General features: G+C 47.0%; 1 protein-coding gene across 4 annotated transcripts in view; it reads left to right on the top strand.

Moving 5' to 3' along the window:
• The window catches only part of KRAS (KRAS proto-oncogene, GTPase), a 40,273-nt gene that overhangs the window by 11,147 nt on the left and 15,359 nt on the right, over nt 1-13,767 (top strand). For all 4 annotated transcript variants that reach the window (XM_035126612.2, XM_060279198.1, XM_035126615.2 and 1 more), the window contains exons 2-3: nt 768-889; nt 13,375-13,553. In XM_035126612.2, coding sequence (XP_034982503.1) covers nt 768-889; nt 13,375-13,553 — 301 coding nt within the window. The remainder of the gene's footprint in view (nt 1-767; nt 890-13,374; nt 13,554-13,767) is intronic.

Here is a 13,767-nt window from a genome sequence, read left to right as displayed (position 1 = left end):
AGGGTGGCATGTATGAGGGTATCAGAAATACCTGAAATGCAAAAAAGTCTAGTCAGAGACCAGCTTAGCTGTACAATACGGTTGGACAATATATCGATAAATCGTCCAAAACCGGTTTCAAGTCCATATCGTGTTATCAGTTTCATAATTTTTGACCTGGCAATATGTGTGTGTGTGTTTGTGTGTGTGACACTAGCCAATGCCTCTACGTAGTTGCATCCTTATTTCAGACATCATGATATATCAGTATATCGCAATGTTTAGCTGGTGATATATTGTGATGTTGAAAACCAGATATTGCCCATCCCTACTGTACAACCCTAGAAGCAAAATAATGGCAATGGTCGATTAAACAAGGTGACGAAAGAAACACCCCAGCATTGGTGGCGTAAGGAGTGCAATCAGAAATCCACAATCTCATTTCAAGACCCAGGTGACATAATTCGTAACTGCCTGATGAATTGCAGTTCAGCCCCCTGGTGTTTCCTTTTGAAGTTCCTTTGTTCTAGGGTGGTTAAATGCAAGGGTTGGTTGGAGAGTGTCTTGGTATACCAAGATGTCCTCCTGGTTTCTGCAATATTGCCACTTCCGACGTTGGATTTGGAGAACGAAGCCATGCAAACCTTTGCTTATTTGACGGCAGCGTCCTTTCCTTGTGATTTCTGTGTCTTTGGGCCTGCGAATAAAGGCAACGAGAAGAGTTACCTATAGCCAAAGGGCCTCCAGTGTTCCATTGAATAAAGCTGACATTTCTGCTTCATCTTCAGGCCTACAGAAGATGACGGAATACAAGCTGGTCGTTGTTGGAGCTGGTGGCGTGGGCAAGAGTGCGCTGACGATACAGCTGATTCAGAACCATTTCGTAGATGAATATGACCCTACAATAGAGGTAAATGATTTCCTAATAAGTGAATAAGAGTCCGCAAGGCAATGCGGGAATCTTGTTTTCTCCTTTTCCATCCTGGCTGGGCTCTCCTAGGATGCATTTAGCTCTTGGGTTTTGCATATGCTCATAATGATAGCAGAGATAAAAGATTAACCTTTTTTTTTTTAATAAGGTGTAATGTCGTAATTGTCTATTAATTCTTCACGACTCTCTGTCAAAGGTGGATTGTCGATGTTCCTCTAGGCATGGAGCTGTGCTGTGTTAATGTTATTCACAGACTTGGGCCCATTCATTTCAATGGATCTGCTTTTGGTATAACTGACTGAGTGATCTGGCAAAAGCCACAGGGGGCTGACTCGCAGGGGACGAAAATTGTTTAACCCAGCAGTCTTCTTCCTTGAGTTGCGGAATTTCCCGAAACAGTTTCCGTTAGCAATGGGAGCACTCCCAGCATGCAAATATAGGGTGGAAGATTAAGGGACGGGTCCCCAAATGCATGTTAAAAGCGTTGGTTACAGGTAGGTAGCCGTGTTGGTCTGGATCGAAGTAAAATAAAAAAATTCCTTCAGTAGCACCTTAAAGACCAACTAAGTTTTTATTTTGGTATGAGCTTTCGTGTGCATGCACGAAGGTATCTGAAGAAGTGTGCATGCACACGAAAGCTCATACCAAAATAAAAACTTAGTTGGTCTTTAAGGTGCTACTGAAGGAATTTTTTTATTTTGTTAAAAGCGTGTTCCTGGATCTAGAATGCATGCCCGATCTAGAACATTGGTCTTCGGCAGGTGGGTGGGGACCTAGTACTGGGGCATGTGGGGTCTGGTGCATTGCAGTGGGTCAGTGCGCCTGGCTGTTAACCAGAAGGTTGGTGGTTTGAGCCCCACCCCCAGAGACGGCTGTGTGCAGGATTCCTGCATTGAGAGGGGTTGGACCAGATGACATTTGGGCTCCCTTCCAACTCTATAATTCTATGAGTCTATTGCCTGTTGGTTGGTTTGTAAGTTGTGTTGGGCTGCCCTGGGTGAGATAAAGTGACTGACAAATTTAATAAACAAATAACATACCGTACAGTGGTGCCTCGCTTAACTAATGCCCTGCTTAACGAAATTTTCGCTTAACGAAAGGATTTTTCGAGCGGAGGTTGCATCGCTAGACGAATTCGTTTTATGAAAATTTAGTTGCAATAGCCTACCTTTCTTAGATGTGGAGGTTTGCATAGAGAATACAAAGGTCATTGTACGTCCCTATCGAAAGAGCATTGTGTATTAACTTACTTGTGCAAGTTATCAACTGAAGAAGCCCATTTTGGGCAAAACAGGGATGTACCCGGGAACCTTGTCTTTCCTTTTCCTATGGACGGTACCTGTGTGCTGAGCCTGGCACCGGTGGACACATTTGCTACCATTTCTTGGACTTGGGCCCACCACGCCCTCCTGCCAGTGAACCCACGAGCGTCTGGTCTGCGCCTGCTGCGCCTCTTTTCTTGGGGTACTCCTCCAATATCTTATTTGTTTGGACTGCAATCTCTATTAACACTTTAAGTTTTGGGACTGTACCCTCGCCTTTGACATAGTTTGCTTTTGTGTATATAATAATAAGAATTTTTGTACTCATTCTGTATTAGTTTATACATTTATTATAGCCAGTTACGGTAGTGTATGGTTTGAAGGTATTCGTAACTGAGGTCTATGTTGTAGCTTGACAAATTTAATAAACAAATAACATACCGTACAGTGGTGCCTCGCTTAACGAATGCCCTGCTTAACGAAATTTTCGCGTAACGAAAGGATTTTTCGAGCGGAGCTTGCCTCGCTAGACGAATTCGTTTTATGAAAAATTCGTCTAGCGGATCGCAGTTTCCCATAGGAATGCATTGAAATTCAATTAATGCGTTCCTATGGGCAAATTTTTTTCCAATGCATTCCTATGGGATTCGCTAGACGAATTTTGCTTGTGACCTTCTTGGAATCTCTTGTTGTACAGTGGTTCCGCTCCTTCCTCCTGGGCCATGTTCAGAAAGTGGTGGGGGGGGGTGAGTGTTCAGACCCCTGGGCTCTGACTTGTGGGGTGCTTCAGGGTTCCGTTCTCTCCCCCATGCTTTTTAATATCTATATGAAGCCGCTGGGAGAGATCATCAGGGGGTTTGGGCTGGGTGTCCATCAGTATGCGGATGACACCCAGCTCTACCTCTCTTTTAAATCAGAACCAGTGAAGGCGGTGAAGGTCCTGTGTGAGTGCCTGGAGGCGGTTGGAGGATGGATGGCAGCTAACAGATTGAGGTTGAATCCTGACAAGACAGAAGTACTGTTTGTGGGAGACAGGGGGCGGGCGGGTGTGGGGGACTCCCTGGTCCTGAATGGGTTAACTGTGCCCCTGAAGGACCAGGTGCAGCCTGGGAGACATTTTGGACTCACAGCTGTCCATGGAGGCACAGGTTAATTCTGTGTCCAGGGTGGCTGTCTACCAGCTCCATCTGGTACGCAGGCTGAGACCCTACTTGCCTGCGGACTGTCTCGCCAGAGTGGTTCATGCTCTGGTTATCTCCTGTTTGGACTACTGCAATGTGCTCTACGTGGGGCTACCTTTGAAGGTGACCCGGAAACTGCAATTAATCCAGAATGCGGCAGCTAGACTAGTGATTGGGAGTGGCCGCCGGGCCCACATAACACTGGTCCTGAAAGGTACGTTTCCGAGCACAATTCAAGTGTTGGTACTGACCTTTAAAGCCCTAAACGGCCTCGGTCCAGTATACCTGAAGGAGCGTCTCCACCTCCATCGTTCAGCCTGGACACTGAGATCCAGTGCCGAGAGCCTTCGGGCGGTTCCCTCATTGCAAGAAGTGAGGTTACAGGGAACCAGACAGAGGGCCTTCTCAGTAGTGGCACCCGCCCTGTGGAACGCCCTCCCAGCAGATGTCAAGGCAATAAGCAACTATTTTACTTTTAAAAGACATCTGAAGGTGGCCCTGTTTAGGGAAGTTTTTAATGTTTGATGCTGTATTTTTTTTAATATTCGGTTGGAAGCCGCCCAGAGTGGCTGGGGAAACCCAGCCAGATGGGCGGGGTATAAATAATAAATTATTATTATTATTATTTTATTATAGTGGCTAGATTTTATTATACTGGCTATAGAGAGCCAGTGTGGTGTAGTGGTTAAGAGCGGTAGACTCGTAATCTGGGGAACCGGGTTTGCGTCTCCGCTTCTCCACATGCAGCTGCTGGGTGACCTTGGGCTAGTCACACTTCTCTGAAGTCTCTCAGCCCCACCTACCTCACAGGGTGTTTGTTGTGGGGGAGGAGGGGAAAGGAGATTGTTAGCCGCTTTGAGACTCCTTCGGGTAGTGATAAAGCGGGATATCAAATCCAAACTCTTCTTGTTTACGTAAATGCTACACCAGGGGAAATGCTGGGTATTTAAAATACCCAGCCACTGATCCATGCCGCAGATTTGCGCCTGCTAATTCATATGCATAGTTGCTCTTGGGCAAAGTAAGAGGCTGGATGGCTGGGGTCTTGCTTGTGACCTTCTTGGAAGCTCCTGGTCGGCCAAGAACAATGACAGCTTGCTGGACTAGGTAGACCTTAGTTCTGATCCAGCAAGGGGTGATCTTGACTTCCAATTCTTAAGGCCCAATTAACAGGGTTGAAAATGTGTTAGCAAACCTGCAGAAACCCCAGAAAACGGGGCGCATGTGGGAATCGGCAGGAATCCCGTAAGTCAGGGGTTGGGGCGTTGGGCAAGGGACATTCTCATCCTCACCTGGAGATGCATAGAACTGAAATGGGGACCTTCTTCTCCATGCAAAGCAGATGCTCTGCCGTTGCATCTCTGGCTTTGCCCAAAGTTGTCTTAATGTAGGGCTGCCATATGTCTGGGTTTTCCCAGATGCATCTGGGTATCGGGCTGCAAAATGGCATCCGTGTGTTGTCGTTGGTTTCCCCCATGCAAATGTCTGGGGAAACCCGGACATATATATGGCAAGTAGGGTGATTTTATATATATATAAAAAACAAATGCTTAACGCCCCCCAAAAGCCTAAAAACTTAAATTAAACTTAAAAAAACCAACAACTTAGTTAATGGGAGTTGCTAGCAATGTCAGTAGTTCAATCTCTGAGCAGGGAATGGAGGCATCTTGCCTCTGTTGCACAGGAATATTAAGGCACCGTAGGGTGAGAACCTCATATCATCAGAGAATTGTGTCCGATGCTAACAATGCCCTGTGGTTTTGCCTCTTGCAGCCACGCTACTGGCAGAGTTGTTTGCCTTCATTTGATTTGCGTCTACTCTCCTTTCAGAATAAGATTATTTCCAGGGCATCCTACAACACAGGCAATAAAAAACAAATTTAAAAGACTTGGCATGAAAGAATTTCAAAACAGAGCAGCTGGCAAAGAGGCGAATAAGACTTAATTGTTTCTTAGCAGAACAAAAAAAAAGGTTTTAATAGCATGTCTGAGGATAGCATGAGAGGTATCTTTTGAATTGTGAGAATACATTGTCAGACGATTATGTATTTTAATGTGTTATTAACTGAAAGAACAGACATTGCGCTTTTAAATTAGCAGAGGGCAGATGGTGAATACAGCAAGAACCTTGAAGTGAAGATGTAAAGGAGGTGATCCTTGGTTTTGAGCCTTGGGGCTTTGCAAGGTCACCTGTCCTTATCTGTGAAGTGCTGCTGCTTTCTGGTCCTCTTGTAGCTTTCAAACCATCCAGGGAAGTTGGCTAAGTTTTCAGGTTCCAAAGTCCTTCCAGATCTTTTCAGCTCCAGCCAGCATGCCTAAAATAGGCATCCCCAAACTGTGGCCCTCCAGATGTTTTAGCCTACAACTCCCATGATCCCTAGCTAATAGGATCAGTGGTCAGGGATGATGGGAATTGTAGTCCAAAACATCTGGAGGGCCGAAGTTTGGGGATGCCTGGCCGAAAACATATGCAGGGCACCCGTCTGGGAAAGGCTATGGCATTGTAATGTGGTAACCAAGGGATCGAGCAATGAACCAGGAAGTCCCGAGTTCAAGTCCCGATGCAGATCTAAACTTGCTTGAGGGCCCTTGGCAGGACAGTCTCTTCTAGGCTTGTCCTAGAAACCCAGGAGGATGAAATGGTAGAAATAACTAGTAGAAATAATGGTAGTTTTGTTTGCTTGTTGTGGACCATTTTGCAACAAGTCTTTGCAGAGCTGGAAGATGAGCTGAAGAGCTTACCTTCTTGGCAGGTGAAGACTGAGCAGGCAAGACATTTTGCTCCTTGTATATAAATCCAACACTGCTTTATAAGCAGTCATCTAGATAGAGAACGCAGAGTAATATAATAATAATAATTTTGTTATTTGTACCCCACCCATCTGACTGGGCTGCCCTAGCCACTCTGGGCAGCTTCCAACAAATATAAAAGCATAATAAAACTATCAAACATTAGAAAGTTCCCTATACAGGGCTGCCTACAGATATCTCCTAATAGTCATGTTTATCTGATGGAAGGGCATTCGTTCCACAGGGAGGGTGCCACTACTGAGAAGGCCCTCTGCCTGGTTCCCTGTAGCTTCACATCTTGCTGTGAGGGAACCGCCAGAAGGCCCTTGGAGCTGGACCTTAGTGTCTGGGCTGAACGATGGGGGGTGGGGGTGGAGATGCTCCTTCAGGTATACCGGGCCAAGGCCATTTAGGGCTTTAAAGGTCAGCACCAACACTTTGAGGCAGTATCATTTCTTTAAGGCACGTCCGCTAATTGCCTTCACACTGTAGCCCCCACTAAGGCCAATCAGGGCCGTTGCAAGGCCTCCTAACCAAATGCAAGCAAGTTTGCCTCGAGATAAATGAAGGATAACTGGAGGTTTTTTATCATCTTCCAAGCAGCCTTGAGCTGGAAGATTTCACACAATGGGCTCTTGATAGTGGAATGAGTATATGGGCTTTAAGTCATCCTCCTACCTCATTCGTCTTTGTCCCTTCGAGACTTGCTTACAGGAAGGCTGGTCTGTGTTACTTCAGCAAAGTAAGCGGATTAAGGACCTGGTGCTTGAATTCAGATTGACACCTGACTTTCTCACAAAGGCGATGATGCCAATTTTCCTCCCGTTTCTTACATTTTTATCCCACCTGCGAAGCTCAAGGTGACTTGTGTGGGATTGGTCCCATTTCATCCCCATGACAACTATGCGATGCGGACTCTTTCTGGACCCCGAGTCACCCACTTGACCCTGGGCCCGGTCTAACGCTTTGTTCCACTCCCTCTTGAAGATCAGTTCCTGAGTGAGCTTATATGCATGTTAAAAAGCATAACCCTGGAATGGTGTTTCCTCTTCTGGAAAGGGCATCTAGAGGAAAAATTAAAGGAGTTACAAGTCAACCTGAGACACAATAACAGGATTATTACCGGTGATACGCAGCTAAGGATAATGAATTAGAGAGTTGCTTGGGTTCAAGCCCCACGTGGGGCAAAAGATTCCCGCATTGCAGGGGGTTGGACTAGATGACCCTAGGGATCCCTTCCAACTATATGACAAAGGCCTCCTGACCTGCGTAAGATGCTCTGCCATGATTTTTTGCATGCAATCATCTCCCTTTTGGTGTAGATTCATAACAGAGTGAGAGAGGACAGAAGAAGCGAATGTCGAATTCTTTCTTCAGTGAGCTGACGGGCGTAAAAAAAGAAAGAAAAGTGAAAGCTCTTGGAGACAGAAGTCTCTTTATGTACCACTGACCCTTTCACAGAAGATGGGCCTAGTAATTTTTTAAAAAACATATATTTATAATGACAACTATACAGAAACAATAGCAGTAAGCACCCAAACCGGCAGGACGTGAAATCTGCATCGTAGCACAACAGCATCCCTTGGCTGAAATGAAAACAAGCAGCCCAAGTTGCCCTCTGCTGGTCAAATGGCTATCTTGCTTGACCCAAAGAGAAGTCTGCGGTTTTCCCTCAAGCCTCTGGATGTGACTCACCCCCTCGGCTGGTGAACCCAACAGAAGTTATTTTCTTGGTTATCTGCAGGTTCCGCCTTTCTTATTAACCAGACCAACCCCAACGAGGACACAGAGTAGTAGGATATCGTGGAATTGAGTAATAACGGCTCATGCAAGAGTGTGACTGAAAGTGCTGTGTGGGGTGCAGAGTTCCACTTCCTTTGTTTGTGTGGCCAGTGTATGTGTGTGTGTGTGTGTTGCCTCTCCACCCCTGGCTTCTGGAAGCCGCCCCAGTGATGCTGATGCTGGGCCCCTTACCTGGCATCTCACCTGGGTGACCCGTGGGAGGTGTTGGGTTTCCCACCATCCTGGCTGAAACTGAGGTGGACTTGCGTGGCTAAAGGAAGCGAGGGGGGGGGGAGACATTGGGAAGGGCTGAATTGGACCCCAAATTTATCTTTGCACTTTTTTTTTTGTCTCCCAGTCAGCTCAGCGAGTTCCATAACCTTGAAGGCCATCTTAGTCCAACTTCCTGTGATGGCAGGAATATTTTGCCCCACGTGGGACTCGAACCCATGGTCCTGAGATGAAGAGTTTCATGCTCTACTGGCTGAGTTATGACTGCTGTTAAACAGTGGAACATGCTCTCACAGGCGGCAACTTGGGTGGCCGTGTGAGTGTAAAATGGATGAGGCAAATTCATGGAGGATGAGGCTCTGCCTCCACAGCTGGAGATAGTAATGCTTCTGGATGCTAGTTTCTGGAAACCACAGGAAGGGAGAGCTCCCTTGTGCTCAAATCCTGCTTGCCAGCTCCTGCAGGCATCTGCCTGGTCACTGAGAACAGGATGCTAGACTGGATGTGCCCCTGGCCTGATCCAGCAGAGCTCTCCTTAAGTTCTTATCTATACAGTGGCACCTCTGGTTGCGGATGGGATCTGTTCCGGAGCTCCGGTTGGATCCTGAGGTTTCCGCAACTGGAGGGACTGCTCATGCGTGCGTGGCGGCAGACTGCTTCTGCGCATGCGTGCGGTGCGGTAGAGCGCTTTTGCACATTCACGCGCAGCGAAACACTTCCAGGGGTGCTGCTTTCGCAACCCAAGGGTAACGTAAGCCAAGGTGCTACTGTAGTTCATTTGTAATTATAAAATGCACTTGATTACAACTGCAGCATTGAAACATTGCACATTTCAAAATAAGCACGTCAGTAATAGCTAAGTGTGGTGTAGTGGTTAAGAGTGGTAGCCTCATAATCTGGTGAACCGGGTTCGCGTCTCCACTCCTCCACATGCAGCTGCTGGGTGACCTTGGGCTAGTCACACTTCTTTGAAGTCTCTCAACCCCACTCACCTCACAGAGTGTTTGTTGTGGGGGAGGAAGGGAAAGGAGATTGTTAGCCGCTTTGAGACTCCTTCGGGTAGTGATAAAGCGGGATATCAAATCCAAACTACTACTCTTCTTCTTCTTCTTCTTCTTCTTCTTCTTCTTCTTCTTCTTCTTCTTCTTCTTCTTCTTCTTCTTCTTCTTCTTCTTCTTCTTCTTCTTCTTCTTCTTCTTCTTCTTCTTCTAAAGCCATAGCTGTAAAATGTAAAACCAGCATCTGTCGGAGGCAGACTGAGACATCTCAGTTGGGGGGGGGGCAACTGGGGGCCGAATGCGACCTTCAGCCAATGCCCCTCCCTGACCCCCACTTCCTCCGACCTGGCATAGCCCCGCATTGAGTTCTTATGTGGGGCTACGCCAGGATGGAGAGAAGTGGGGGTCAGGGAGGGGCATGTTTCCTTGAACTGGGATCATTCTTACTGACACTCACAGGTTTTTAGGATCAGCTGAGGGGGCTGCTTGGTAGTTCTCCCACTCCCGGAAGTGTGGGGAATAATAGCGCAGCAGAGGGTTTTCTCAGTGGCAGCCCTTGAACTGTGCAACTCCTTCCCTAAAGAGATGCATCTAGGGTGGTTCAATTGGTTAGAGCATGGTGCTGAGAACGCCAAGGTTGCAGATTCAATCCCCGTATGGGACAGCTTTGCAGGTGGTTGGACTAGATGCCCCTCATGGTCCCAGCTCCGTGATTCTATGATTTTCGCTGTATGGCAGTTGCCATATGCTGGAAAAAATGTACCTCTTTACCATGGTGTTCCACAGCGAAAGTATTTTGTTTCGTAGGGCCCGCCTCTGGCCGACTGGCTTTACCTGTTTTTAAGGTTGCAACCATTCTATCTGTGTTTGTACGTTGTTTCTTGTATTGTGCAATCGGCCCTGGGACCTTTATGGTGGAGGGTGGATAAGAAATCTCATAAATAAGGCCTTCGGTTTTCCTGGACGGAGAGAGGTGTATGTAGAAATCTGTGAGGTTGTAGTGCGTGCTAGTCCTGTTCGAACCTGCTGATTGTAATGGACGCTACTTAATTTCAGTGGGTCTACTCAGAGTACTGAGCATAATGCCATTCCACCTGGGGCTGATAAGAGTCGTAATCTAAAACACCTGGAAGGCACCATATTGCCATGCTATGGTTATCTCCCGCTTGGACTACTGCAATGTGCTCTACGTGGGGCTACCTTTGAAGGTGACTTGGAAACTAATGTGGCAGCTAGATTGGTGACTGGGAGCAGTCACCGGGACCATATAACACCGGTCCGAAAGGATCCAGATTGGCTCCCAGTATGTTTCTGAGCACAATTCAAAGTGTTGGCGCTGACTTTTAAAGCCCTAAATGGCTACAGCCCAGTATACCTGGAGGAGAGTCTCCACGCCCCCCCCTCAATCGTTCAGCCTGGACACTGAGGTCCAGTTCCGAGGGACTTCTGGTGGTCCCCTCTCTGTGATAAGTGAAGCTACAGGGAACTAGGCAGAGGGACTTCTCGGTGGTGGCACCCACTTTGTGGAATATGCTCCTGTTGGATGTCGAGAAGTAGCTATACAACCTTTGGAAGACACCTGAAGGCAGTCCAATTTCTTAATGTTTGATGTTTTGTTATGTTTTTGTATATGCTGGAATCCACCCAGAGTCTGTCTGTGGCTGCTTACCATGGAACGTCCATGTTCAGAGGCCTGTGAATGTTGGATAACCGGGGCCAAACAGCAGAGAGCAATGTTGTTGTCGTTCCCTGCTTGTTACCTGCCTTGCAGCTGCTGGAAACGGAATGCTAAAACTAGATGGGTCTTTGTTCTGATCCAGCCATGCTCTTTCTTGGTGCTTTTGCTCCTTCAGCTCAGAATGAGGCCTGCTGTGTGTTTTTATTTCCTTGAGACGTCCTCCTAGGAGCTCTCGCCCCGGCACCCTTTCCCTGTCTCCTCTCCTTCTTCCTGCAGTGGAAATGCTCTGAAAAAAAACACGAGACCGGTCATGTCATACCCATGAAATGTGTAAGGAATTCTTGTAGGTGTGCCATGGGCGAAAGGACTCTGAGATCTTGGCGTTCTCCGCTCTGATCCGTTTTGCTCCGTAACGTTTATATAATTGCCCCTCTGTTCTGGTTACGTAATCAAGATTGCTTTCAGCACGGAGCAAGCAAGATAAAATAAAAATAAAAATCTGCTTCTCACCCAAGCTCTTGTTGCAACCGTGGGAAGAGAGGTGGCTGGAATGTTAGGATGCTACTTCGTCCAAACACATTTTTTTGAAAAATTAAAGCATGCGGAGTAAGGTTATGTGCCCTGCTGATGGGATCAGCACTGCTGCAGTCCTGCCCAGGAGGGACAAGGACTTTTTTGTGCGTGTTTATTATTATTTTTTAAAGATACAGATTCGCAGAAAAAATAACACGGCATAGCTGATAGTGAGTTTGCTGGCTGGCCGACTCTGCAAAAGTACTAGGAGAGGCTAGATAAGGTGCAGGCAAATGCAGAACGGAATGGTGGGAAACGTAATCTGGAATATCTAAAAGTAGCAAGGGGTTAGGGTCGCTTAAAATACAGATCCACAACTGAGGCCAAATTAGCTATTTGTGCAGCACTGATTCTCCCTGCCCCAATTGCGAGAAAAGCCTTGGTCTGGTTTGCACGTTCCAGTAAACCAAACCATGGTTTACCAGGACTTGCAGACGCCTGGAGGAGATTTAGCCGTTGTTTTGCTTCTCTTTTTTCACTCCCACGCTGCCCTTGGCATGTGGTCAGAACTTGGGCTTGTGGTTCAGCTGTCTCCTCACCAGCCACGAGCTGTGCTCAAGTTTGCACAGCATGCTAAACCTTGGCTTATCTCCGCAAAGTGTGGCAGTCGAAAAATCTTGGGAGGAGCAAGCGGCTCTCAAGAAGCCAGACGTGTTTGCACGATCCTGTTAAGCCCAAGGATCAGGTCCCTCGAGGCTCCCGAGCTGAATGCAGGACTCATCCTTCCCATAGCCCCATCTCACACTAGTCCTCCTTCATGCCCTCCTTAAGTGCCTTGGCCTAGCTGGAATCTGCCCTTGAACTCTGAGTGCAACTTTTTATTGCCTGGACCGAACACAGCGAGGGGTGTGTATAAGTGCAGAATGGTTTGCATAAGTGCAAGATGGTTTGAGCATAATTATACCGATCTTGGACCAACTGCACTGGCTGCCAGTTAGTTTCTGGGCCCAATGCAAAGTTCTGGTTTTGACCCATAAAGCCTTAAACGGCTCGGGAATGCAATACCTCCAGGACCGCCTCTCCCCATATGAACCTACCTGGACCTGAGATCAAGCTCTGAGGCCCTTCTTTGTGTGCCCCCTCCACGAGATGTCCAGAGGTTGGCAACATGAGAACAGGCCTTTTCTGTGGTGGCTCCTCATTTGTGGAATGCTCTCCCCAGGGAGACTCACCTGGCACCTTCACTATGTCTTTTAGGTGGCAGGCAAACACTTTCCTCTTCAACCAGGCCTTAGGTTGATTGACTACCAGTGCCCTTTTTAATGTGTTGTGGGAGACCTGCGAGTATAGGGTGGTATTCAAATTTAATAAATCATAAACAATGATGGTTTTGTTTTTGGTCTTACATTTATAATCATTTTGTGGTTTTTGTATTGCAATTCTATGCTGTGAGCTGCCCCGAGATCTACGAAGGAAGGGCGGCATACATATTTAATAAAAATATAAGTGTCTGTAGAAGCCAGCCTACCGTACAAAGCTAAAACTCAAGTTTATTGCCCCACTCACTTTTAAAATTTAATTTATAATTTTCAGGTTTATACATTTCAATAATTTTACAGTCATTTTAACATTTCAGAACTTGGCTTTCTTCCCCCTCTTTCTACTCCACTCACTTTTGCCTGCCTTCCTCCATTGCTGTGTAATCCCTGAAGGTCACTCAGTAGGGAATATAGGCTGTAAATGGTTTCACATCCCTGCGTTTAGCCACATTTTGGCTTACGGTGATGTGCAAACCAGGACAGGGTGAGGGGAAACCTCATAGGCTGATCGTACCACCTGATCCCAGCCGAACCGGAAGCTGCAGTGCCACCCCCAACCACACTAAGCGCTGCTCATTTTCCAGTTGCGCCATTCTGCTTGCCCTCCAGGCTCGATGTCTCGGGTGCGAAAGATGCTTTCAGCTTTGTGGTATTGCTAAGTTAGGTGTATATGAATAATGCCTCCCCTCTTCTCTTCCCACCTCTCTCAGGATTCGTACAGGAAGCAAGTAGTCATAGATGGCGAGACCTGCCTCTTGGACATTCTAGACACAGCCGGCCAAGAGGAGTACAGTGCAATGAGGGACCAGTACATGAGGACGGGCGAAGGCTTTTTATGCGTATTTGCTATAAATAACACAAAATCTTTCGAAGATATTCATCATTATAGGTAAGCTTCGCTCGGGTTGAGGTTCCCAGCATCCACTTTGTTGGGCTTTACAGATGGCTGCTTGCAAGGCCACCTGACTCGGCTTACCCTAGACCCAGGGGGCAGCAAACTTTTTCAGCAGGGCCGACTATATTTTGGAGGGGGAAAAACGAACGAATTCCTGTGCCCCACAAATAACCCAGAGATGCATTTTAAATAAAAGGGCACATTCTAC

The sequence above is a fragment of the Zootoca vivipara genome, chromosome 10 (assembly GCF_963506605.1).
Source record: "Zootoca vivipara chromosome 10, rZooViv1.1, whole genome shotgun sequence".
Taxonomy (NCBI): Eukaryota; Metazoa; Chordata; class Lepidosauria; order Squamata; family Lacertidae; genus Zootoca; species Zootoca vivipara.
This window is presented reverse-complemented; position numbering and strand designations above follow the sequence as displayed.